This window comes from Hemitrygon akajei, chromosome 1 (genome assembly GCF_048418815.1).
Source record: "Hemitrygon akajei chromosome 1, sHemAka1.3, whole genome shotgun sequence".
Classification (NCBI taxonomy): Eukaryota; Metazoa; Chordata; class Chondrichthyes; order Myliobatiformes; family Dasyatidae; genus Hemitrygon; species Hemitrygon akajei.
The window spans coordinates 14,572,068-14,599,042 of NC_133124.1; the positions used below are offsets into that span (position 1 = coordinate 14,572,068).

At 43.4% G+C, this 26,975-nt stretch overlaps 1 protein-coding gene across 1 annotated transcript in view; it reads left to right on the forward strand.

Moving 5' to 3' along the window:
• Positions 1–12,831, forward strand: part of LOC140723062 (exostosin-1-like) — a 140,599-nt gene extending 127,768 nt beyond the window's left edge. Inside the window, exons 9-11 of the mRNA XM_073037710.1 lie at positions 2,004–2,164; positions 2,962–3,133; positions 9,580–12,831. Coding sequence (XP_072893811.1) covers positions 2,004–2,164; positions 2,962–3,133; positions 9,580–9,765 — 519 coding nt within the window. The 3' untranslated portion in view covers positions 9,766–12,831. The remainder of the gene's footprint in view (positions 1–2,003; positions 2,165–2,961; positions 3,134–9,579) is intronic.
• Positions 12,832–26,975: the final 14,144 nt, after the last annotated feature.

Below are 26,975 nucleotides of genomic sequence, written 5' to 3' on the forward strand. Positions count from 1 at the left end.
TCTGGACACTGCAATTTTTCCCCATTCTTTACAAAACTGCCCAAGCTCTCAGATTGCATGGGGATTGTGAGTGAACAGCCCTTTTCAGGTCCAGCCGCAAATTCTCAATTGGATTAGAGGTCTGGTCTCTAACTTGGCCACACCAGGCCATGAACTTTGTTCTTAAACCGTTCCTGTGTAGCTTTGGTTTTATGCTTGGGACCATTGTCTTGCTGGAAAGCAAATCTCCCAAGTTACAGTTCTCTTGCAGGCTGCATCAAGGTTTCCTCCAGGATTTCCCTTTTTTATTTTTGCTGCATTAATTTTACCCTGTACCTTCACAAGCCTTCCAGGGCCTGCTGCAGTGAAGCATCCCTGCAGCCTGATGCAGCCATCACCACACCTCCTTATAGGATTGGTGTGTTTTTGATAAGGGGTGCTCGGCTTACATCAGGCATAGAATTTAGTCTCAGAAAGCTCAATTTTGGTTTCATCAAACTATAGAACTTTCTTCCAGCTGACTTCAGAGTCTCCCACATTCCTTCTGGTAAAATCTAGCTGAGATTTCATGTGAGTTTTTTCCCCATAAAGCTGTGACTGGTGAAGCACCCAGGCAAGAGATGTTGCATGCACAATCTCACCCATCTCAGCCACTGAAGCTTGTAACTCCTCCAGGGTTGTCTAGTTCTCTTGGTGGCCTCCCTCACTAGTCTCCTTTTTGCACGGTCAATTAGTTTTTAAGGATGGTTGCTGTAGTCAGATTTACAGCTGTGCCATATCCTTTCCATTTCTTGATGATTGACTTAACTGTACTCCAGGGGATATTCAGTGACTTGGAAATTTTTTTGTACCCTCTCCTGACTTGTGTTTTTCAATAACCTTTTCACAGAGTTGCTTGGAGTATTCTTTTGTCTTCTTGATGTAGTTTTTGCCAGGATACTGACTCCTTAGCAGTTGGACCTTCCAGATACATGTATATTTTTGCCACAATCAATTGAAACACCGTGACTACACACAGAACTCCAAAAACAGATCTCCATTTAACTAATTATGTGACCTCTAAAATCAGTTGGCTGCACCAGTGAAGAATTGGTGTGTCATATTAAAGGGGGGGGGGGTGAATACTTGTGCAATCAATTATGTGTGTTTTATATTTGTAATTAATTTAGATCACTTTGTAGGGATCTGTTTTCACTTTGACACAAAGGAGTCTTTTTCTGTTGATCAGTGTCAAAAAAGCCAAATTAAATCTACTGTGATTCAGTGTTGTAAAATAATAAATTGTGATAACTTCCAAGGTGGGTGAATACTTTTTATAGGGACTGTATGTGTTACTAAGTGACCACTCACAGCTTCCAAGGAAGACTCGTGTAACGAGTTCCTCCAGCATTTTATGTTTGTTATTTGTAATGATTCACAGCTCAGAATAAAGAAATTTTAGAGTCTCAATCTTAAATGCTGACATTTTATTCTGAGAAATGACATGTAATTTGATACTATCCAATCTGAAGTAACAAACTCCCAGATGTTATCTCATTAAAGCTTCCAGAATGTCATGTTTTAGTGCAAGTATTTAGGCCCTCATTATACTTGCCAGGGTTGGTTGCAAATAAATATTACTGTAATTTAAGGAAACCTCATAAATGTCTGTTTTTTATCCTCTCTTGATATTGTGCATATATAAGGTTGACTGTAAATACTAACAAGCAAATGTTAACTAATCTCTATTTCCTTTCAAAACTGGTTTACAAATCTGCATTTATAAATAATTCAGCCTTAAAAGATGTGTAACTTGAATTCAAAAATAAGTATTGCAGCTGCAGTCTCAAAAGAATTGTTCAGATTTATACCCCAGGGTTAACTCTTTAAAGGTCAGTGTACTGAATTATCAGAAGAGCAATCATCTTTCCCTTCTGAATTACCTCTATATGCATTTAACAATTTGTCTTTCACAGTTATTTTGAAAGTTGTGTTAATATAATTTTGTAACATGGTGGACTCTGGTCTTATGTTTTGATTTTTAGGTAGATTTTGCCTTCACTGTGTGGCAGAGTTTCCCTGAGAGAATTGTGGGATACCCAGCCCGCAGCCATTTCTGGGACAGCACAAAAGAAAGATGGGGTTACACATCTAAATGGACAAATGATTACTCTATGGTCTTAACAGGAGCTGCATTCTACCACAGGTATGAATATAGGCTTGTAATAAGTGATCTGCTGGATTACTTTATTCAGCAAACAATCATAAAGAGAAATTCTTAGCCAGGAATTCATTAACATTTTCCACAGGCTATGTACCTTTCTAAACAACACACACAAAAGGCTGGTGGAACGCAGCAGGTCAGGCAGCATCTATAGGGAGAAGCGCTGTCGACGTTTTGGGCCGAGACCCTTCGTCAGTACAATCTGTACTGACCACGTTACCTGTGGCAACACCTAACTGCTGGATGATTGTCCACCGCAGCAGTAGTGCACAAATGGATTTCCGCTTTATATTTTAAGTTCAGAAAACATTGTAAGCTTTCTGAACAACTGTGAAATACATTATTATTCATCCTTCATCCCCTGACCTTAGTCATAGGCTCCCAGCCTTTTTTATGCCATGGGCCAATATCATTAAGCAAGGGGTCCGTGGGCCCCAGTTTGGGAACCCCTGCGCTTAGATAAACATGATTTTTAACGTAATTCTTGTTTTTGATGAAGTGGTTGTATTTCATAAACTTTCCTATCCCAGTACAGGTCGAATTGTTATTAGAACAGTTTTGTCAATGCTTATGGACTGCTGTATTGTTGTTCATGTCTTATGTTTTTCCTTCATTTGTATGGATAAATTTACAGTCCAATCAGATCATTGAGTGCATTAACTTTCAGATATTTTACCATTTTCCCTACAAAAAGAAACCAGAAAGGTACAGTTTTAAAGTATTTAACAGAAAATGTACTTTGTGATTAATTGAGGTGTGTTATTTTATTGTTGATATAGATACTATCATTATCTGTACACTCATTACTTGCCTGCCAGTTTAAAGAACATGGTGGACCAACTGGCCAACTGTGAAGACATTCTGATGAACTTCTTGGTGTCAGCAGTCACCAAGCTGCCTCCTGTTAAAGTAACCCAGAAAAAGCAGTACAAAGAGACTATGATGCAGCAGGTAATTTCACTGTGGGTTTAATGTCATTTGTTGAACTTCGAGCTTGGAGCACTGATCCAAGTTTAGGGCTGGAGAGATGTGGCTCTTTCCTGTGTTTGAGCTTCAGTGGTAAACAAGCCTAGCTTTTTAAGCCAGAAGCAAACAATAAAGACAACAGGTCCAAAATAAAGGCAATGTGCTCAAAGTAAGCAAGTTGGGCAGCATCTTAGAGAATCTGTTAAAGTTTCAAGTTGATAATATTTCAGCAGAAATTAGGAAATTGTAGAGAAATGGGTGGGGTCCAGAGAACAAAGGAAATGTTGGAGCGGAGAATGAGCAACTGAATAACATAGATGGTGTGGTGCTGGCTGAGCGAAGGTGGTGAAGTTAAGCTGTCTGGACTTTGGAGGAAATGTAGATAGAGTTAGGGGTCCCCGATCTTTTTTTTAATGCCATGGACCAATACCATTAAGTAAGGGGTCCGTGGGCCCCGGATTGGGAACCCCAAGATAGAAGGAGATCAGTGTGCAGTAGAAACTGCTGGAGCCGTGATATATGGAACACTGTTTCTAGAAATCTGAAATAAAAGAGAAAATATCCCATGAATCAGGCTGCATTTGTGGAGAGAGAAAAACAGTTAACAGTACGGGTTGATGACCTTAAATGAGATGCTCCTCCAGCTTTCATTGAGATTTGCACAAATAGATGTCTACTTTGCAGTTTTAAGCCCCATGTTAATGAAAACATTGGTGAAGTGGCACAGTGGCCTGGGGTTAGTGCAACACTTTACAGCAGCCTGTTGTTAGATCAGGGGTTCAATTCTCACCGCTGTCTGTAGTTAGTACATTCTTCCCGTGACCACATGGGTATCCTCCAGGTGCTCCAGTTTCCTCCCATATTCCGTAGCTGTACAGGTTAGGGTTAGTGAGTTGTAAGCATGCTATGCTGGCACCAGAAGTGTGGCAATACTTGCGGGTTGCCCAGCACAATCTGGTTTGACACAAAATACATTTTACTGTATATTTTGATGTACATGTGACAAATAAAGCTAATTAAAAAAATAAAGATTTTTTTTTGGAGCAGTGTCAGAGGTCAAGGTAGAGTCCTAATGGGATGGAGGATTAAAGTTGGTTCTTGAATCACTGTTCTCAAAGATTTTTGTATTTAATGGCATGTGTGAGTTACGTATGCCCTTGACATTTTGTGCAATGACACCAGCTCACTCCATCTCAAAGTTGTTCTGGTTGGCAATTGTACATTATCATTCAGCACTTCAATAAGAAACTCTTCCTTTCTTACAAGAATCAGAGATAGCAAGTGTGAACCACTCCTCTGTCTTTCTCCTCCTTCACTTCCCTCTAATTCTGTCTCTTCTTTCCCCACCCCACCATCTACCCAATTCCCCTCCTCCCCACAGTCTTAGTCTGTCACCTTATCTTTCTCTACCTGACCTCAGATAAACTGTCCTCAGTAGAGGCCTTGGCTTTATTGCCCTACATTCCCAGCTCGATTAAATTTAAATTCAGCAGGGTATTGATTTCTTCTGTTTGCCTTTCCTGTACACTTACTTTTTCAAATGGGAAACTTCATCCCTCATTGCTCAGATTCAGATTAATTTATCACATGTACTTTGAAGCATACAGTGAAATGTGCCATTTGCTCTATCAACCAACACAACACAACCTTTGCTTAAGGAGTGACCTAACCTTCCGTGCTATGTTGGTGTGTGGTGGCACGTACCAACATAAAATTCCTACAATGCTCAACAAAACACCACAGAAACATCAAGCAACGAAACAACAACAAAGCAAGCCCCTTTCCTCATTTCTACTACCTTCCCACCACACACACACTCACAGACACAAACACACATGGACACGGACACTCAGACTAACAATTGATATAATACTTCCTGTCTTACCCTCTGTGCTGCCCTTACAAGCCTTAGCTGGCCTAGCTCTGCACTTTGCTGGAGCACCATAGCATGGGTGCAGACACACAGCCCTGAGATACCAGGCAAGATCATTTGATTCCAAACAATTGGTTTATTGGTCATTACAGAATGTCTCTCTGGTGCTTCCTGCTTCCCTCTCCACCTTTTCCCAACCATGGTTCCCTTCTCCTGCCCCCTTCCCACTCTGTCCACAACAGGGACCCATATCAGAATCCGATTTATCATAACTCACATATGTCATGAAATTTGTATTTTTTTTTACAGCAGCAGTACAGTGCAATACATAAAATTGCAGTACTTTGCAAAAGCCTTGGGCACCCTAGCTATATAGAGTATATGCGCCTGAGACTTTTGCACTGTACTAATACATTTCACTCCAAGTAAATTTGAGATCATCTTTTTCTGCCAAATCTTGACACCGCCTTATTCCAATTTGCTGAGTACTCTTGTTCTTGCAGATTTACATTAGATTTCAAATAACCAGTGGTTTTACTTTATTGTCATTCTTCTTTTTCTTTAAATGTTCTTCCGTAATCACATCAATTGCCTCCAGCTCCATAGCATTTGTCATATAGCAATGGCATAATCTCTTGAAGAGGTTATAACCTCTTGAAGATTCCTGAATTTAACCACTCTTATTGGCTACCCTGCATTTAGTTGGGGTCTGATCTCTGTAGTTGCTTCTCAAAACTGTTGTTTCTATATACATCTTTCTCCCTTTGACTTTGAAAAATTACCTACTGTATAACCAAGTCTTTGGCAACCTGCCTTGATATCACCTACTGTGTTTGACAGGTTTTTTTTATTTTAAGCTGCTCCTATGAAATCCCATGGGCATTATTGCTGTGCGTAAGGTACTATGTCAATGGAAGCTGTTGAACAATTGACACTGAATTTCATGGAAATATATTAAATCAAGTCAAGTCAACTTTTATTGTCATTTCGACCATAACTGCTGGTACAGTGCATAGTAAAAACGAGACAACATTTTTCAGGACCATGGTGTTACATGACACAGTACAAAAAACTAGACTGAACTACGTAATAAAAAAACAACACAAAGAAAGCTACACTAGACTACAGACCTACACTGGACTGCATAAAGTGCACAAAAACAGTGCAGGCATTACAATAAATAATAAACAGGACAGTAAGACAAGTTTGAAAAAAAGATATAAAAAGCTTTAGGGCACTTTTGAAAGATTAGGAGGAATTAGGAAAGGATTCAAGAGATTGAACTTTGAGTGGTCTGGACACCAATGTAAATTTATTTCAAACTATAGATTTTTATTTTATTGAGATACAGTGCAGAACAGGCTCTTCCAGCCCTCAAACCATGCCACCCAGTAGCCCCCGATTTAATCTAGCCTAATCATGGGACAATTTACAATTGGTACGTCTGAGGAAACAGGATCACCTGGAAGAAATCCATGCATTCATAGGGAGAACGTACAAGCTCCTTACTGAGAGTGGGCAGAAATTGAACCCGGGTTGCTGGTACTGTAAAGCATTGTGCTAGTATGCTACTGCCTGCCCCGTCACCATATACTACATTGAGATTCATTTTAGAGCATTCACTGTAGATACAAAGAATACAATAAAATCATTAAAAATCTGCGCACAAAGACCGACATCAACCAATGTACAAAAGAAGACACACTGTGCAAATGAAAAAAATGTTTTTAAATTAATTAATACAGAGAACATGAGCTGTAGAGTCCATGAAAGTGAGTACATGGGTTGTGGAATCAGTTCAGTGTTGTTGTGAGTGGAGTTATCCACACTGGTTCAGGAGCTTTATGGTTGAAGGATAACTGTTCATGAACCTGGTGGTGTAGGACCCAAGGCTCCTCTACCTCCTTCCTGATGGCAGCAGCAAGAAGAGAGCATAGTCTGGATAGTGTAGTTGGGGGAGAAGAGAGGCAAGGGGGGGGTCCCTTGAGGATGGATGCTGCTTTCTCGGGGCATCACTCCTTGTAGATATGTCCAATGGAACTGAAGGCTCAGCTGCCAGTGGTAGGATGATTAAGGATCTGGTTCATGAAAAAGGCCAAAATCTGAGGGGTTTTGTCATAAAGCTGAGGTCACCCATCTTGTAAAGACACTACCCAGAAGAAGGCAATGGCAAACCACTTCTGTAGAAATATTTCCCAAGAACTGTCATGGTCATGTAAAGACCAGGATCACCCATGCCACATAACGAACAAACATTTTGACGACTGTACTGCCGCACACAGCTCTAATCTGCTGATCAAGTTCGCAGATGACACTATTTTGATCGGCCATATTTCTAGCAGTAATGAGACAGCCTACAGTGGAGAAGTTGACACCCTGACACAGTGGTGCCTCTTGCTCAATGTCCAAACAACAAGAGCTGATTGTGGATTACAGGAGGAATGGAGACAGGTTCAGCCCAATCAACATCAATGGGTGTGCAGTTGGGAGGGTGAGTAGTTTCAAGCTTCTCAGTATACGTAATCACTGATTATCTCACCTGGACTGTACACACTGGCTCTGTGGCAAAAAAAGCACAACAGCATCTCTTCCATCTCAGGCAACTGAAGAAGTTCAGCAACTCCTCAAGACCTTCTACAGGAGCCATTGAGAGCATATTGACTGGCTGTATCACTGCCAAGGTACAGGAACTGCACCAACCTCGATCGCTGGCACTGCAGAGAGTGGTACAGACAGCCCAGCGCATCTGTGGATGTGAACTTCCCTCTATTGAGGATGTTTATAGCAGCAGGTGCAGAAAGAAGGCCTAGATCATCACTGGGGACACCAGTCACCCCATCTATAAACTGTTTCAGCTGCTTCTGTCTGTCAAACACTACTGTAGCTTTAAAGCCAAAACCAACAGGCTATGGGACAGCTTCTTTCTACAAGTCATTAGGCTTTTAAATTCATGTGTTTGTACATTGGAGTGGAGTCATAACACAAAGATTTTTAGTCCCTCACGTTGTGGAATGGATGTGAGATTTAAATAAATTCTAAATTACAGGCAAAGTCATGTAAGCATTTGAAAATGAAGAGGATATTAGTGTGGTCAGGAGCCAGCAAATACAGAGCCATTTAATGACTAGGACTAAGTGATGTCTCAGCAAAATGTTGGGTAGTTCTGGAGAGTTGATGATAAAAAGCCAGTTGGGAATATGTGCTCACCTAATGGTTACAGTAAAACACTGTCACTGGTTCAACTTTGCAGTTATTAGAAAGAGCGAGCAGTTTCTGATGGAGGCGGAACACAATGTCTTTGACCTCTACCATAGGTGTTCTTCACAAATATTTGACTCTATTCTATTGGTGAAGAACTAAAATATCCTTGAGCCAAATAATTGGAATACATTGACTTTGGTCTTTATAGAATTTATATATTTTGTTTGTTTATTGGGGTACAGCATGGAATAGGCCCTTTGAGCCCCACCACCCAGCAATCCCCCAACTTAGCCTTCTCACAGGACCATTTACAATGGCCAGTTAATCTACCGACAGGACGTTTTTGGGCTGTGTGAGGAAGCAGTAGCATCCGGGGAAACCCCACGTGGTCACAGGGTTTACGTACAAGCTCCTTACTGGCAATGGCAGGAATTGAACCCAAGTTGCCTGTATTATGAAGTGTTGTGCTAGCCACTATGCTACCGTGCCACCCTAATTTAATCAGAAGAAACTTGTACTCGGGACTTCTACGTATCAAGCACCATGATGATTCAGAGAAAATAAAGGCTTTGATGAATGTGGAGATTATAAAGATCATCACATTGCCTATGGAATCTCTTGTTGGCTTTGAATGATGCAATATCAGGCACCACTAAGATGAGAAATAACTGGTGGTCCAAGTTGAGAGGATAACAAGACTTCTGAGTAACCGATTCTCTGCAGGAAACTGGAGTTCAGCCCATTGAGGTGAGAAGCTAGACATGCACACTTTCTCAAAGATGGAACAGCATACTTTCAAGTGTACTAGTTCTAGAGGGGAAGGAAGTGTGAATCTAGCAGTAATATGTTAAAAAAAAATGGGCTAACAATGAGACTTATTCCTAAAGCATTCATCTCTTCTATCAGACGTAACTGAGCCATTAGTCCGACAACACAGTAGTGTAGTGTTTAGCACAACACTTTACAGCGCCTGCAATCACTGATTGGAGTTTGATTCCCACCAATCCCTGTAAAAAGTTTGGATGTCCTCTCAATAACCATGTAGATCTCCTCCACGTACTTCGGTTTCCTCCCATATTCCAAAGGCTAATGAGTTAGGCTTAGTTAGTTTGGGCGTGCTACCTTGGTGCCAGAAGTGTAGTGACGCTTGCGGACTGCCCCGGGCACAATCCTCAGACTGCCATTGGCACAATTGACACATTTCACTATATTTCGATATACATGTGACAAATAAAGCTAATCTTTATTTTTTCCCCAGTATTCCTCATCGTTGTTTTATCAGAATTATATACTGTTTGTTGTTTTAATCTGAGTTCTGGTATACTCACATTAATCAGAGGTAAATGTTATTTTTCAGTCATCCAGAGCTTCCAGATGGGCTGATCCAGACCACTTCGCTCAACGGCAAACGTGCATGAATACTTTTGCAAGTTGGTTCGGATTCATGCCTTTGATCCACTCCCAGATGAGGCTAGATCCAGTTCTCTTCAAAGATCAGGTGTCCATATTGAGAAAGAAGTATCGGGACATTGAGCGACTCTAAGAAGCACAAAGCCGTTGATTGTTGGACTGTGTTGTGAATAAAGCCATCCTCGGCTCAACAGGTAGCAATCTGCACAAGGTAACTCTTAGCTGTTACCCTTCAATGTATTCTTCAGGCTCGCAGACAGCTGGAATCGGCTTATTGACTATGATCAGTGTGACAGTTAGAATTTAACCTTGTGTTTATCACTTTATCAATCTGAGAGACTGGATCGATATCCTGTCACAAGGAATATCAAAAGAACCATGAACTTCGAATGAAGATCAATTACTGTGCAGCACTGTGAAGAACAAAGTGAAACACTATTCAGTTGTTCAGAATAGAGTGTCTTAAATTTTGGCCTGGACACAATTGAAGGCCAACTAAATACCACTTAAGCCAAGTATGTATTAGGAAAAATGAACAGTGTTTGGAATGGCTGGCCATCAGGCTTATATAGGAATTGGCATCAGGGCATTCGTGACAAAAGAGCATGTAATTCAGTTTCACCAATAATAACTGCCATTAGCATGCAAAAGAATTTATTTCACAATAAAAATATGCATATACACTGTCCACTACAGGATAACCGTTACTGTGTAGGAGGGAGCAGCTCCTCTTCAACAGTTCAGGGTGGTCTGCCACACAAAATACAGATTGCTGATTGCCTGCATGTTAACATGCCTTACAGGTGACCTGCTGTATGGCTTTTACAAGGTCAGTGGGCTGACCTATGGAATTAAAAAATTGGCTTTGCGTGTTTTAAAGCAAATGGCACGTATGGTGCTCAGACAAGGGGTAACCCCTTGTTTCTATATAAAGTTCTATTTTTTAAACTGGCAAGGCTATGTTAGCCTTTGCTCACAGGTACTTGAATGTCTGAAGACTTGAAGGAGTGTTGAGCGTGTGGCCTTTTAATCACTTTATTTTGGTTAATAATGGTTCAACCTAGTTTTTTATATGTAATTCACTTATTTTCAATAGAAATCCCAGTTCATCTTGTGTGCTGAATCTCCAATCAACATTGTCACTTCATGATTAAGGGTGTGAAAATGGGCCTTGTTATAATGTACGTAATCTTGTATATTTATTTTGACAATTGTGTATAGTGTATGGTTCCAAACTGACGAAGCAATGTGGGAATAAGTAGATGGATAACTGTACAGCAAAACAAATTATTTTGTATAAGATGTACATTTCTGAGGTTTTCTAACATATTTCCAATGTTTTTCGTAGTGTATCATTGCTTTATATATTAAAAAGAATTCCCAACTGGTTGGAATGACATGATTACACACAATTAATGGGATTAAACCTACAAGTGAGTGGAAAGAATACAAAGCCATATATTTTGATTAGCTCGCATAACACTGTAGCTCTATCAAAGATAGCCTTTGTATAGATAGTATCACCAAAGACTTGTCCATTTGACGTGCAGATGCTTTTGTTAATTTAATTGTACCTTTTAGAGCCATTTGCAAAATGTGTTTATACCATTGAACATATCTTAGAATGGATCACTACATTTCTGCTGCTTCTATTAGTGTTTTGTTTTTGTACCTTGAGCATTTGCACACTTACTGCCATTTCTTCGTCTAAATGTACCAGTGTACACTGCTGTAATGTCACAGTGGTTCTAGTGAAATAAGTTCACCGGCTGAACTGCTGCCACTCTAGAGCCTCTGCAGCCTGCAGTCTTCTCTGAACAATCTCTTCACGATCCATGTTACAGATTTGGAATTAACCATGTTATTTTTGTTACATGTTTGGGACTGATAATAGAAGCGAGGTGCTAGCTAAAGGGGTTACTGCAATAATAAAATTTGTAAACAGCAGAGGGTAAAGTTGCTTGGTCCGTTAAAATTGGATTATTAAAGTATAAAGAAAGCAGCTTTTGATGTTGAGCCCCAGGATCAATGTACTTGTTACCTTTTTGACGATCAAACTTTTAAATTTAAACATTTTGTTCAATTGCATGACTGATGGTATAAAATAATATACCATTCAAGAAATTCCAGAAAATAAGTAATTTTGTTTAAAAAATAGTGCTGAAACCTAATTTTTATTTAAAAGCTATAGTCTAAATTACTCAAAACTTAACTTTAAATATCTTAGTTACACTACTGGTTTCAAGAAGTGAATATTGATCAGAATACCTGTTATTCAGTTTGGAATAAATAGTTCCTCAAAAATATTCAATTACAGCAAAATACTTGTTTATATAGGGGTTTTTTTCATCACTTTAAGGATGTCCTACAGTGCTTCTGAAGTACTTTTAAAATGTAATCCATTTGCACACTGCTGGCTTTCAAATACAGCTTTCTGTTAATGAAAAGATAATCTGCTTTAGTAGCTTTTAAGTGAGGGAAAATAAGTGCCATGGGATTTGTTTATAAATGCACCCCACCTTTAAAGTACTGTTTAAAATCTGAACAAAATCCACAGTCATTGTGGAAGAGCTAAGTTTTAAGTTCAGACAGTGGGCTGTGGGTTTTTCTTTTAAATGATTGCATTTAGCTCAGTGAAATGCAGACTAAGGTTCAGGTTTGAACATGAAGCATTAAAGAATGCGCACAGAAAGCTGAAACTGTACCTCTCTGGAGGCACTCTGGTTATGTGAAAGATCTTTAAAATGTAGGCCAGGCAAAAAGCTTTTCTTGTAAACCTTTGGTCCAATGCTGCCATCTTTTCAAGTCTTACCTGGAGGCAGAAATGGTTGCATTAGGGAGAATCTGAATGTTGTATATTTAATTCATCTTCCCTAACACACCCTTTTTGCTTTAGGAGCACTGGAATAATTATTAGATGTTTTACTGACATTCCTGGGGAGTTTTCTTTACAGTCTCGAGGGTACAGGCTCTAGAGCTGCATTTTACTTTCTGTTTTATTAATTTTTCCTATTGATAATAAGTTTGCACCACACTTGAAATATTCCATTACCCCTTAAACCCCATCATGCCCTATGTTTCCAGCTCTGTAATTAGTATTATGTTGGTTCATTTTATAGACATAAATAATTACAAAACTTAGAAGATAAATTGAAATTTTGTAAGATTTTTTGTTAAAAATAAATGATATTTGATAATACTCTGACTTCCATTTTAATTTTCTTGTTTGTTGTTAAGAGTTTCATCTTCTATTTATTTACCTTTACAGTGGCCTCTATGGCCATCTGAGGACTCAGGAATAGACATACCCTTACATTATACTTGAGTGATTGCCTACTTACCTTTACAGTGTGTAGTTTACCTATAATCGAATCTCTGAACTGTAACTAACGATAGTCTACAGATTTGATTATTGGGTGGTGGGGTAAGACACTCCTTCCCTCCACTAGCCTGCAGGCCATCCTTGGGCAAGGTGTATCACCAGCTTAGTCCCCCAATCAGAGTCATGCAAAGCCATGGAAGCAGGTGGTGGATGGTCATATGAGCAGCCGGTGCATATCGCAAGTCCTGGTTATGCAACCACTGACAGCAGGCAGACAATCTTTGAAGAGTATTGATAATGGCTGAGGTCACCCATCTTGTAAAGACTCTGCCCAGAAGAAGGCAATGGCAAACCACTTCTGTAGAAAAATTTGCCAAGAACAAACATTGTCATGGAAAGACCATGATCACCCATGTCATACTACACAACACATAACGAACAAACGTAACTAATGTGTTTCTTCCTTGGGCATTCAGCACCTTGGGTGTCAATGCAAATTTTTACTGAAATACTTCCTAAATCTCAGGTAAATTCCTCAGAAACTATAATCTCAGCCAATAAATTTGAGGCTTCTATATTTACATAGTTGTGTCAAAACTTGCATGTACCACAAGACTTCACAAGTTTTGTAAATTGGAACTGAAAAGGCCAATATATTTTTTAAAAGATTGGTGCATCATCTTATTTATCATGTAATCATCTTGGAAACTTTTTGTGATAGAGCCATACTTGAGTTTATTATCCTCCTTGGTGTGTATGTAACACTCAGCTTCTGTCGGCTGTGGAAGGCTAGGGAAGACTATCCTGGCCCCACCAAATGTATGAGATTGAGGTGCAAAACCACCTGTTTGGGTGGATGCTGCGTGATGTGTCACCCTGTTACAAATCCACTTCTTGTTGTTGCTGATTTCCAAGGGTTCCAAGCATGTCCAGCAAGGTCTGATTAAACCTCTCGGGCTAGGGATCACCCTGCAGATGATAGGGCAGGATCCTCAACTTCTCGACTCTGAGCATGCTCAGTAACTCATGTATGAGCCTGTCCCATCCCTGATCACTATGTATCTGCCTGGGGAGGCCATTATAAATGAAATACTTCTCCCATAACACTTTGGCCACCATGGATACTTGCTGATGCTTGGTGGGGAACGCTTGTGCATATCTGGTGGTGTGATCTGTGGTGACTAAGTCATTCGCCATGTTGCTGGCATCTGGCTCTTGGCAGGAAATCAATACACACAAAGTTAGGTGCCCCCTCACTCTGTAAATGGGACAATGGAGCTGCTCTCATAGGCAGTGTCTTCCTCTGTATGTATCAAATGTGTGACTTGCAGTATTCTTCGACTGCCGGCTTCATTCAGAGCCAGTAAAACTGATCTCTGAGCAATCCATAGGTCTTTTCAACCCCCAAATATCCAGAATCATCGTGAAGTGACTTCAACACAATCCTCCAATACTTCTCAGGTAGAACCAGCTGGGAACGCCGAGGTTGGTCCGGAGCCGACATAACCCGGTAGAGGATCTGGTTTCTCAAATCCAATCTGAGCCATTCTCTCAGTAATGGAGGCACTGCTGTGTGTTTTGTCTTCTCCACTTGGGCCATGTCTCTCTTTTTGACAGCTGTCCAAATGGTACCAATGCCCGGGTCAACTCACTAAGCAGCTGCCACTCCCCCAGAACTCAATTCCTGCAACTGGTTTGTCTTCAGAGCAGTCAGGTTAAAATAAACTTGTGGAATGGCGTCATCAGAAGCCCCCAATTCATCAACCGATCGATCCTGCCCTTGCCTTCTGTCCGCCTTCACTGTGATGGCAAAGTGGCACATGGCTTTCACCCCCGGGATCAGGAACGCTCTCCCACTCCTTGTACCTGTCCAGCCCTTCATGCGCCTGTCAGGAAGCATCAGCATCAATGTTCCTGTTTCCCAGCCAGTACTTCAGGCTGAAATCATATACAGATAACACCACCAACCACCGATGGCCTGTGGCATCCTATTTCACCAAAGTCAGGATATAAGTTAGGGAATTTTTGTCTGTCCTCATCTCAAACTTGACACCATAGAGGTAGTCACTCAACCTATCCGCCACAGCCCATTTCAACGCCAAGAATGCCAACTTGTGCATGGGATAGTTTTTCTCAGAGAGCGACAGACTCCGGCTGACAAACGCATCAGGTCTCAACCCGGTGCCCTGATCCTGATAGAGGACACCCCCTAAGCCCTCTCTGCTGGCATCCGCATGCAGTACATAACAGCAATTGGGCGTCTGCAAAAGTAACCACAGGTACATGGGTCAGCATCTCCTTAGCGACTGAAAGGCTTCTTCACATTTCGCATCCCACCTTGGTCCAAAAGGCTCCAAACGGCTAAGATGCTCTTTACCCTCCTCTCCTTTTGTCCTCTTCCCTTTCTTCCCCAAGGGGGGGTGGGGGTAACCACACAGAAGCTGATTTAAAGGGTAACTCACACATAGTCTTACATGAATCTCCAATAGTAACCACAGAATCCAAGGAATGAGCGCAGAGTGCTCACAGTCTGGGGCCTTGGCCATATGGTCATCGCCTCTATCTTAGATCTATAGCTACTCCATTCCATGAGACTATGTGCCCAACATAGCTAACAGATGTCTTGAGAACTGGTACTAGTCCAGGTAGAGTTTTAACCCTTCAGCTTTCAGGCAGCCCAGCAGCTTTGCTTCATGTTCCTCCAACGTGAGGTCATCCAGATACACCAATACCTCAAGCAAGTTCATATCCCCCACCATTTTCTCCATGATATGCTGGAAGGTGGCACACACATCCATACCTTACCATTCTTTCTGGCCACTACCATTGGGGGCACATAGGGGCTTCTGGACTCAGTGATGATCCCAACTTCCTTCAACCTACTCAAATGCTGCCAAACGTCTTCCACCTCTGCAGTGGCCAGTCGCAGAACAGTATGTTCTCAGTCACCCAGATAGTGGAAAAGACACCTTCCAGTTTCAACATCTTCTCTACCAACCTCCCCTTCCACCCCACAGGTACTGGGGAGTCCCCAAAATTGAATGACTCAGCAGTCGTCTTGCCCCCTTTTTCAGATAGTTTCTCCCCGGCTTGTCTCAAAGGGTCATTAGACATTACCGTCACCAGGAAAAGTTGCACCAGGGCGTCCCCCACTTGGAAGTGACCTCCCTCTTCGCAGTGTTCCTGACGATCACTGCCATCCTGTTCACCTGTACAACCGAGGGCTTTTACAATTGGGGCCTCACCAGTACCCGAGCAAGCACTCCCAACTCCTCTTCGTAGTCTTCCGGAGCATCCACCAAGAGGGCCTCGGCCTCAGGCATGCCAGGAAATTTGGGGGTTCCCATGACTCTCACTTCTTCCCTAGCCGTAACACGATTGGCTTGGACAAGGTGAACCATACAGTTCCTCGTCTAAACCTATTATCCAGCCTAATGCAGACACGCACTTACTGAAAAGCAGCTCGAAACAACAGGTGAATGGAGAATAAAAACATAGAAAACCTACATCACAATACAGGCCCTTTGGCCCACAAAGCTGTGCCAAACATGTCCTTATCTTAGAACTACCTAGGCTTACCCATAGTCCTCTATTTTTCTAAGCTCCATGTACCTATCCAGGAGTCTCTTAAAAGACCCTATTGTTTCCACCGCCACCGGCAGCCCAGTCCACGCACTCACCACTCTCTGTGTAAAAAAACTTATCCCTGACATCTCCCCTGTACCTACTTCCAAACACCTTAAAACTATACCCTCTCATGCTAGCCATTTCAGCCCTGGGAAAAAGCCTCTGACTATCCACACAATCAATGCCTCTCATTATCTTATACACCTCTATCAGGTCACCTCTCACCCTCCTACACTCCAAGGAGAAAAGGCCGAGTTCACTCAACCTATTCTCATAAGGCATGCTCCCCAATCCAGGCAACATCCTTGTAAATCTCCTCTGCACCCTTTCTATGGTTTCCACATCCTTCCTGTAGTAAGGCAACCAAAATTGAGTACTGTACTCCAAGTGGGTTCTGACCAGAGTCCTATATAGCTGAAACATTACCTCTCAGCTCTTAAACTCAATCTTATGGTTGATGAAGGCCAATGCACCGTATGCCTTCTTAACCAGAGAGTCAACCTGTGCAACAGCTTTGAGTGTCCTGTGGGCTCGGACCCCAAGATCCTGCTGATCTTCCACACTACCAAGAGTCTTACCATTAATGCTAAATTCTGCCATCATATTTAACCTACCAAAGTGAACCACCTCACACTTACCTGGGTTGAACTCCATCTGCCACTTCTCAGCCCAGTTTTGCATCCTGTTAATGTCCTGCTGTAACCTCTGACAGCCCTCCACACTATCCACAACACACCCAACCTTTGTGTCATCAGCAAATTTACTAACCCATCCCTCCACTTCCTCGTCCAGGTCATTTATAAAAATCACAAAGATCAGGGGCCCCAGAACAGATCCCTGAGGCACCCCACTGGTGACTGACCTCCATGCAGAATATGACCCGTCTACAACCACTATTCCTTCTGTGGGCAAGCCAGTTCTGCATCCACAAAGCAATGTCCCCTTGGATCCCATGCCTCCTTACTTTCTCAATAAGCCTTGCATGGGGTACCTTATCAAATACCTTGCTGAAATCCATATACACTACAACTACGGCTCTACCTTCATCAATGTGTTTAGTCACATCCTCAAAAAATTCAATCAGGCTCCTAAGGCACGACATACCTCTGACAAAGCTACGCTGACTATTCCTAATCATATTATGCCCCACCAAATGTTCATAAATCCTGCCTCTCAGTATCTTCTCCATCAACTTACCAACCACTGAAGTAAGGCTCACTGGCCTATAATTTCCTGGGCTATCCTTACTCCCTTTCTTGAATAAGGGAACAACATCCACCACCTTCCGGGACCTCTCCCGTGCTCATTGATGATGCAAACACCATCATCAGAGGTTCAACAATCTCTTCCCTGGCTTCCCACAGTATCCTGGGGTACATCACGTCCAACTTGATGCTTTCCAGAAGTACCAGCACTTGGTCTTCCTTATAATCCTCATACTGAAGAGTTTCTTCCTCATGCTGTAAGTCATCCCTACAATCGCCAAGATCCTTTTCCATAGTGAATACTGAAGCAAAGTGTTCATTAAGTACCTCTGTATCTCCTCTGGTTCCATACACGCTTTTCCACTGTCACACTTGATTGGTCCTATTCTCTCACGTCTTATCCTCTTGCTCTTCACATACTTGTAGAATGCCTTGGGGTTTTCCTTAATCCTGTCTGCCAAGGCCTTCTCATGGCCCCTTCTGGCTCTCCTAATTTCTTTCTTAAGCTCTTTCCTGCTAGCCTTATAATCTTCTAGATCTCTATCATTACCTAGTTTTTTGAACCTTTCATAAGCTCTTTTCTTCTTGACTAGATTTTCAACAGCCTTTGTACGCCATGGTTCCTGCACCCTACCATCCTGTCCCTGTCTCATTGGAACGTACCTATGCAGAACCCCACGCAAATACCCCCTGAAAGTTTGCCACATTTCTTCTGTAAGTTTCCCTGAGAACCGTGACACTATCCCTGATCAACAGTGCCACCTCTTTTGCCTCCCTCACTGTCCTTTCTGTAACATCTAAAGCCTGGCACTTGAAGTAACCATTCCTGCCCCTGAGCCATCCAAGTCTCTGTAATGGCCACAACATCATAGCTCCATGTGCTGATCCACACTCTAAGTTCATCAGCTTTGTTCATAATAGTTCCCGTATTAAAATAGACACATCTCAAACCATCGGTCTGAGCACATACATTCTCTATCACCTGTCTATCCTCCCTTTCGCACTGTCTCCAAGGTAACCTTCCTTCCCTCCGTCACATCAGTTTGGTTCCCACCTCCCCAGCAATTCTAGTTTAAACTCTCCCCAATAGCCTTAGCAAACCTCCCCCCTGAATATTGGTCGATTCAAGTGCAACCCGTCCTTTTTGTACAGGTCACGCCTGCCCCAAGAGATGTCCCAATGACCCAGAAATCTGAATCCCTGCCCCCTGCTCCAATCCCTCAGCCACACATTTATCCTCCACCTCACTCTATTCCTTTACTCACTGTCACGTGGCACAGGCAGTAATCCCGAGATTACTACCTTTGTGGTCCTGCTTCTCAACTTCCTTCCTAACTCCCTGTAGTCTGTTTACAGGACCTCCTCCCTTTTCCTACCTTTGACGTTGGTACCGATATGTACCATGACCTCTGGCTGTTCTCCTTCCCACTTCCAGATATCGTGGACACGATCAGAAACATTCCAGACCCTGGCACCTGGGAGGCAAACTACCATCCATGATTCTTTCTTGCGTCCACAGAATCGCCTGTCTGATTCCCTAACGATAGAGTCTCCTAACACTGCTGCCAACCTCTTCCTTTCCCTACCCTTCTGAGCCACAGGGCCAGACTCTGTGCCAAAGGCACAGCAACTGTTGCTTCCCCCAGGTAGGCTTCCCCCCCCCCCCATCAGTACTCAAACAGGAGTACTTATTGTTAAGGGGGACAGGCACTGGGGTACTCTCTAGCACCTGCCTCTCGCCCTTCCCTCTCCTGACTGTTACCCACTTATCTGTCTCCCGAGGCCCCGGTGTGACTACCTGCCTGTACCTCCTCTCTATCACCTCCTCACTCTCCCTGACCAGACAAAGGTCATCAAGCTACATCTCCAGTTCCTAACGCGGTCCCTAAGGAGCTGCAGCTCGATGCACCTGGTGCAGATGTGGCCGTCCTGGAGGTTGGGAGTCTCCAGGACTTCCCACATCTGACACCGAGCTTTCTCCTTGCAGGCTCCCATGAGCCTCCTCCCAATAGGAGCGTTGGTCCGCACAAGAATTGAAACTCCGCCATTCTCAACGGGGTCTGGACAAACCAGGGCTAATGTATCAGCCGCTCCCACGTCGGCCATCGAAAACTCCAGCTGCACTGACAAATAATCATAACCCGCACTAACACACAGATCTCTAGTGCACTGAATGGCGTCAATGGTAAACGTGTCAAATACTGGTTGTAAAATTAACGGTACAGCAAAGTGACCTGCGACCCTGTGTCAAGCATGGCTCTAGCATAAATACCCTCTATCTGTAGCAATACACTGGAGCTTGGTCCCACCAAACCTTCAGGAATATGATTTTTTTTGGCTTCAGGGTGCTCCTTGATATATTGCTGGGAATGTGTTCCCCTCGATACGCCAGGCCGTCCCCTCACTGGGTCTCTTTAAGTTTTCCCTATGGCTCTTTCTGCTTAGGGGGCTCACTCTCCCGTCGTTCACACTCTGCCTGAAATGCTCCACTTCCCCACGTTGTAACAGACAGTACCAGCTGCTCCCCTTCTTGCATGACACTGGCTGCTAGCAGGCCCTCTGCATAGTCCGTCTCCTTGGGTTCGCCTCCCTATCAGCTCCATCATGGGTGGGGGGGGTGGGCCACACCCACTGGTAACAGCTGGGACATCTCAGTTCTCAGCTCTGCCACAATCTCTTCTACCACTTACCGGAGCAGCCTATCCGCGGTTACCTCACTGCGGGGGACCACTACTGAGGACTGTACCCTGCTGACAGAGGCCTCCCACACCTCCGACGCATTCTCCTCCTCTCGTACTTCTCTGATCAGCTCAACAAACGAGGGACGGGGGCGCGTCTTACAAGACAGTCGGAGACCCCAAGCGATCAGGTCCTGGGACTGGGCGCCCTTCGCTATTTGGTCCATCCTTAACTGATCCACCTCAGCCGTCTGATTGGCCCCTGTATGCCACAAGCGATTTAGCTGCCTCTCTTGCCGAAAGATGGAGGTAGAAAGCTTCTCCCCTTTCTCCTGACACACGTTCTGAAACCCCATCATGAGCTCCACTGGGCTTTCCGTTGGGCCAATCACCTTCTCTAGTGCTTGCGTGTAGGCCACAGAAGTGGCAAGGGGGTTCTGTGCCTTGACGGCTCCCACTACATCAGCAGCCCGCCCACTCAAACTTCCGACCAATCTCTGTCGCTTTACGTCATCAGAGCACTGCCACTCATCTAACAACTGGGAGGTCTGCTCCACTCAAACCTCATACTCCTCTTCCCCTTTAGGGGTGGGCTTCGTTCCTGAGAACAGTGGGACTTTGGACTTGGGCAGTTTTCCATTTATCTCCCAGAGAAGTAAGGCCAGATACTAACTCAGAATTCTCACTCTTCACTGGGGGACGCGAACTCATTAGACATTCCAAATCAGACCACACCTTGCCCTCGCTCCGCAGAAATGAGAGAACCCTGTCTTTGAAGTCTCCACCTCCAGCTACAGGAGACTCAACTTGTGATTTGGGCCACTCCCCTACACTCTCCTCTTCCCGGAAAGTATGGACAGTCCACGGCTGCCCCTGTCCTGGGGGCCCCAGTAGTACCAGGCAGCTCCACTGCCGTTATGCCAGCGCTCCTCTGAACTAAAAGAAAGTCTTTGCCCACCATTTTATCAAATCTGCGCCCCACCATCATAACTTTGCCTTCAGTTTTAACAGTACTTCAACGTCAAATTAACAATTCAGCAGGAGTACGAATGTCTACCCCACTCAACACGCATGCATTCGTTACGGTAACCCTGTGAATGCACACTACACTCAACCCTGGCAGCATCCATACCCACATATCGTAATCGCTTTACCGGACAATAGTTTAGCACAGACTTAAACACACAGCCCACTAGTTCAATGCTCCGGGCAATCACACGGCATCCAAAGAAATCAATCCCGAACGATACCCCCACGATAGTGACCCTCGGGCTCTGTCAGCTGAGTAAGTCTAGGGAAGACAATCTCTGGCCCCACCAAACATGAGATTGAGGTGTTTGTGTGGATACCTCCTGTTTGTGTGAATGCTGCGTGATGTGTCACCCTGTCACAAGTCAGTACTACGAAATAACAGACAGTACACCATATGCGATCAAACAATTTAGCTTTATAATTCTTCATTTGACCAAAGGGGTAGTAAAGTAAAACAAAAAGAAAAGGGCCATTTTAATGAAACAGTCTAATACGACAAGTTGGAGCTCACGGTTTCAGTTCCACTGATCCTCCATCGATTTCCCTGGGCTTCATCGACTCACAGCCCCACTCCAAGTCCACTCCTTTCTGGTGTCTACAACCTCTCCTTTCTGACATCTTCTCTCTCCATCTCCCACCGAACAAAAGCCCCAGATCACCTCGGTCTCAGGCACACAACAAGAAAAGAACACTCCCCTCATTGGACGGCGCACATTCCAAAGCCCCCCCGTTATCTCTAGCCATAACCCAGACACTGCTGCTACAGAGAAACCATTACATCAGCAGTGAAACCTTTCCCAGGGTGTTATATGTATAAAATACACTTTCCTTCTAAAGATTGTTAAAATTAAAATTTTAAAGTTGTCACGTGTACATTGAAACATGCAGTCAATCGAGTCAGCAATGATTGTGCTGGAAGCTGTCTACAAACATTGCCATGCGTCCATAAGACAATAAGACAAAGGAGCAGAATAGGGTTCTTTTTTTTCTTTATGGCTCATCCATTTGCCCCCAACTCCATCCTCTTGCCTTCTCTCAATAATCTTTCACTCCCTAACTAACCAAGAATCTATTAACTTCTGCCTTAGATACACCCAGTGTCCTGGTCTCTGTAGCCGCTTTTGGCAATGAATTCCACAGAGCTGCCACCCTCTGGCTAAAGAAATACCTCCTCATCTCTGTTCTAAATGGGCATCCCTCTACTTTCAGGCTTTACGCTCTGGTACTAGACTCCCCCGGCAAAGAAAGCATCCTCTTCGCATCTCTGCTATCTAGGTGATGCACCATCAATAACTCTCTGAGACGGGAGGCGAGATATCGGTTTTTATTGACTGGAAGAAAGAAAAAGCAGTAGTTGACCACCATACTACATCCTGGAGACTGAGGGCCGGGCTCAGGCCCCAATCGCCTTTATACAGGGGTCTGTGGGAGGAGCCACAGGAGCAGTCAGCAGGGGGGCGTGTCCAGACAGGTAGATATAGTTCACCACACTAGGCCCTTCAACATTCGATAGGTTTCAATGAGATTTCTCTCCCCCCACCCCCCCCCCCAACCACCTCGTTCTTCTAAATTCCAGTGAGTACTGGCCGGAGCCTTCAATCACTGCGCATACCGCTTTCATTCCTGGAATCGTTCTCACGAACCCTCTCCACATCCTTCCTGTTGATCACAATACTCCAAGTGAGGCCTCACCAGTGCCTAGACGTCCTCTGCATTACATCCTTGCTTTAATATTCGAGTCCTCCCAGAATGAATGCTAACATTGTGTTTGCCTTCCTCACCACTGATTCAACTTCCAAATTAACCTTTAGGGAATCTTGCACGAGGACTCCCGAGTCCCCTTGCACCTCAGATTTTAAACATTTTCTTCCCGTTTAAAAAAGTAGGCCACACATTTACTCCTGTCAAAGTGCAGGTCCATGCACTTCCTGACACTGTATTCCATTTTTTTTAATTTATTTAGATATTTATCTGTTTGTTTATTGAGACACAACGTGGAATAGTCTCTTTATGCTGCACCACTTCCAATCGTGTCCTTCGCCCTCCCCATGAATGCTGCCTGACCTGTTGAGTGGTTCCAGAATATATCTTTATTTCAGGTTTCCAACATCTGCCATGTTTTGCTTCTGGGCGCCGCAGTTTCTACCATTTCACCTCTGTCCCACTTTCTGGAGAATCAAATGCACCTTCCAGTAACATCTTTGATTCTGCATCCAGAGCTGACAAGGCGGTCCGCTTTGGGCTGTAAAAACCAAACACCAAGTCAGAGACCAAGTTGCATTCAGCTTGTAAGAATGATGCTCTGTTTCTGTTTGCCTGTCATCTTTATTCTCCATTTGCCTCACTCTGACCACCATCTTTTTGCAACCTACACAGTTTTTAAAAAAGTACTTGTTGGCAAACCACTGAATTCAAATACACCATTTGGAACATCAAACATTTACAGCACACTGCAGGCCCTTCAGCCCACAAAGTTATGCCAACCTTTTAACCTTCTCTAAGATCAACCTAACTCTTCCCTCCTGCATAGCCCTCAATCTGTCTATCATCTATGTGCCTCTCTAAGAGGGTGGCACAGCAGCATAGTGATTAGCACAACACTTTACAGTACCAGTGACCAGGGTTCAATTCCTGCCGCTGCCTAAGGAGATTGTACATTCTCCCCGTGACTGCGTGGGTTTCCTCCGGGTGCTCCGGTTTCCTCCCACAGTCCACAGACATGCCAGTTGATAGGTTTATTGGTCATTGTAAATTGTTGGGTGGCACGGCTCGAAGGATTGGAAGGGCCTATCCCTCACTCTATCTCAATAAATAAACAAAAATAAATAAAAGTCTCTTAAGTATCCCTAATGTATTCATCTCTACCACCACCCCTTGCAGCATATTCCACGCAGCAACCACTCTGTGTTTAAAAAATAAGAAAAATCCTCCCTCTAATATCCCCACTATACTTTCCACCAATTACCTAATACTTATTCCCACTGGTTATTTGCCACTTCCACCCTAGGAAAATGTGTCTGGTCATCCACACGATCGATGCGTCATCATCTTGTACACTTCTACCAAGTCACCTCTCACTTCAGCCATGCCTTCCAATTCTAGCATATCTTAACCTTTCTTGTAAGTTCAGAATTCATTTGTCTCAATGGTACATCTGAGGATTTCATCACTATCAGAAGCTGCTTCTTCTTTTGCCCGTTATGCTGCTGGCATTGAGGGCAGCAATGAGGGTCCTCCGTCTCTGGTGGCGTTCACGACTTACTTCACCGTGTCAGTAGCTTCCTCTCAGTTTACTGTCAATCATGTAAGTCCCGGGAGGAGACTCAGGAATACCGTCACACACAGATTACTGTTTCCATAACAATTCTGGTTGACCAGTCAGGGTTGTTGAACCCCGAAACCTGGAGGACTGGTGGGCCTCTCTTAGTCTGACCTCTACCCTTTGACCTGTTTGGCATGGGTGACCCTACCAAGAGCCAAAGCATAAAGCCCTGACTCCAGCCCGCCATAGCTCTCTGCGTCTTGAGGCACGCAAGCCTCCAAACTCAATGACAAGGTTATGGTCCTCTATCAGACAAGGGATTGTTATCACTATCCTTTACAACCCTCCTTCTGTTACATTGCCACAGTCTGAGAGGTTTAATTTCTCCTGGCCTCCATCCTATCACAGATCCTTTCTTTGATCTGCTGTTATAAAACTATTAAATGTTTCGCTAGTATGATGAGATGGACTCTTGACCTCACCATCTAACTCATTTTGATCTTGCACCTTGCTTTCCTGCACTGCACTTTCTCTGTAGCTGTTAAATTTTATTCCGTGTTCTGTTATTGTTTTACCTTGTTCTACCTCAATGCAGTGCGTAATGATTTTTCTACAGCACATAAAAAGACCCTTTTGTCTATCTAGATAGGGCCAAAACTATTATTCCGCCTAGTCCCATTGACCCGCACCGGGACCGTAACCCTCCATACCTCTCCCGTCCATGTACTTATCCAAACCTCTCTTAAATGTTGAAATCAAACCCCCATCCACCACTACTGCTGGCAGCTCGTTCCCCACTCTCACCACCCTCTGACGGAAAAAGTTCCAAGTACATTTACTGTCAAAGTGTGTATACATTATACAACCCTGAGATTCATCTTTACAAGCAGCCACAAAAACACGAAATCCAAAAGAACCCATTTAAAAAGAAGACCAACAAGCATCGAATACACAGAAAGAAAAAAAAACAAATCGTGCAAACAATAAAAGCAAGCAGCAGCCTTCAGAACCAAGATGAGTTCATCGATCCGGAGACTGGAGCAGCCGGAGCAGTCGAAAGTCAAAAAGCTTCTGACTTTTTTCCAGTTATGATGAAATGCCATCAATCTGAAACATTTCATTTTCGCCGTAGATGCTGCTGGACCCAAATATTCCCGGGGTCGTCTATTTTCAAATTTGCAACATTTTGCATTCCATGATTTTAAGCACTTAACTGTTTCAAGGGGGAAACAAGCCCATAGCTCAAATCTCTCAGTTCCAGAGATGTTCTAATTAATCTCTTCAACTCTGTCACATTCACCCTAAATTGTAGAAAACAGAACTAAACAGAATTCTCTTGAAATGCCTAATGTTCACTGTAAGTTGGTACAAATTCCAAGAAATGTCAACTGTTTATTCATTTTAATAGATGAATTTCCACAGTTGGGACATCTTCCCAGAAACATCAACTATTTATTCATCTCCCTATATGCTGTCTGACCTGTTGAGTTCCTCCAGAATTTTGAGTGTATTGCTTTGGATTTCCAGCATCTGCAGACTCTCTCATGCTTTGTTTCACTTTCCTTCCATCTGCAGATACTTGCTATAAGTCTGAGTCCTCAGCCCCTGTACAATCAAAACTTTGGATTCAGAATTGGCTCACCCATAGAAGGCAGAGGGTGGCTGTGCATGGAGTATATTCTTTCTGGAGGTTGGTGACCAGTGGTAGACAATAAGGCCATAAGACATAGCAGCAGAATTAGGCCACTCAGCCCATCAAGCCTGCTCCACCATTACATCATCTCTTCTCTCAACCCCATTCTCCTGCCTTCTCCCTATAACCTTTGATGACTTTAGTAAGCAAGAACCTATTCATTTCCGCTTTATGTAAATATACTCAATGACTTGGCCTCCTCAGTCATCTGTGGCAATGAATTCCACAAATTCACCACCCTCTGACTAAAGAAATTCATTCATTCCATCCAGATTCAGGCTCAAGTTCAGATTTATTTATCACGGGTGGAAATGCTTTATTTGCAACACACTCAAGGATGTACTGGGAGAAGCCTGCAAGTGTAACATTCTCGCATCAGTACGGCATGCCCACAACAACAGACACAAAATGCCAGAAGAATTCAGCAAGTCAGGCAGCACCTATGGAAATGAATAAACAGTCCACAGTGCCTACAATGAAATATGCCAATCACTGAATGCTGATTTATGATAATCCATGTTTCC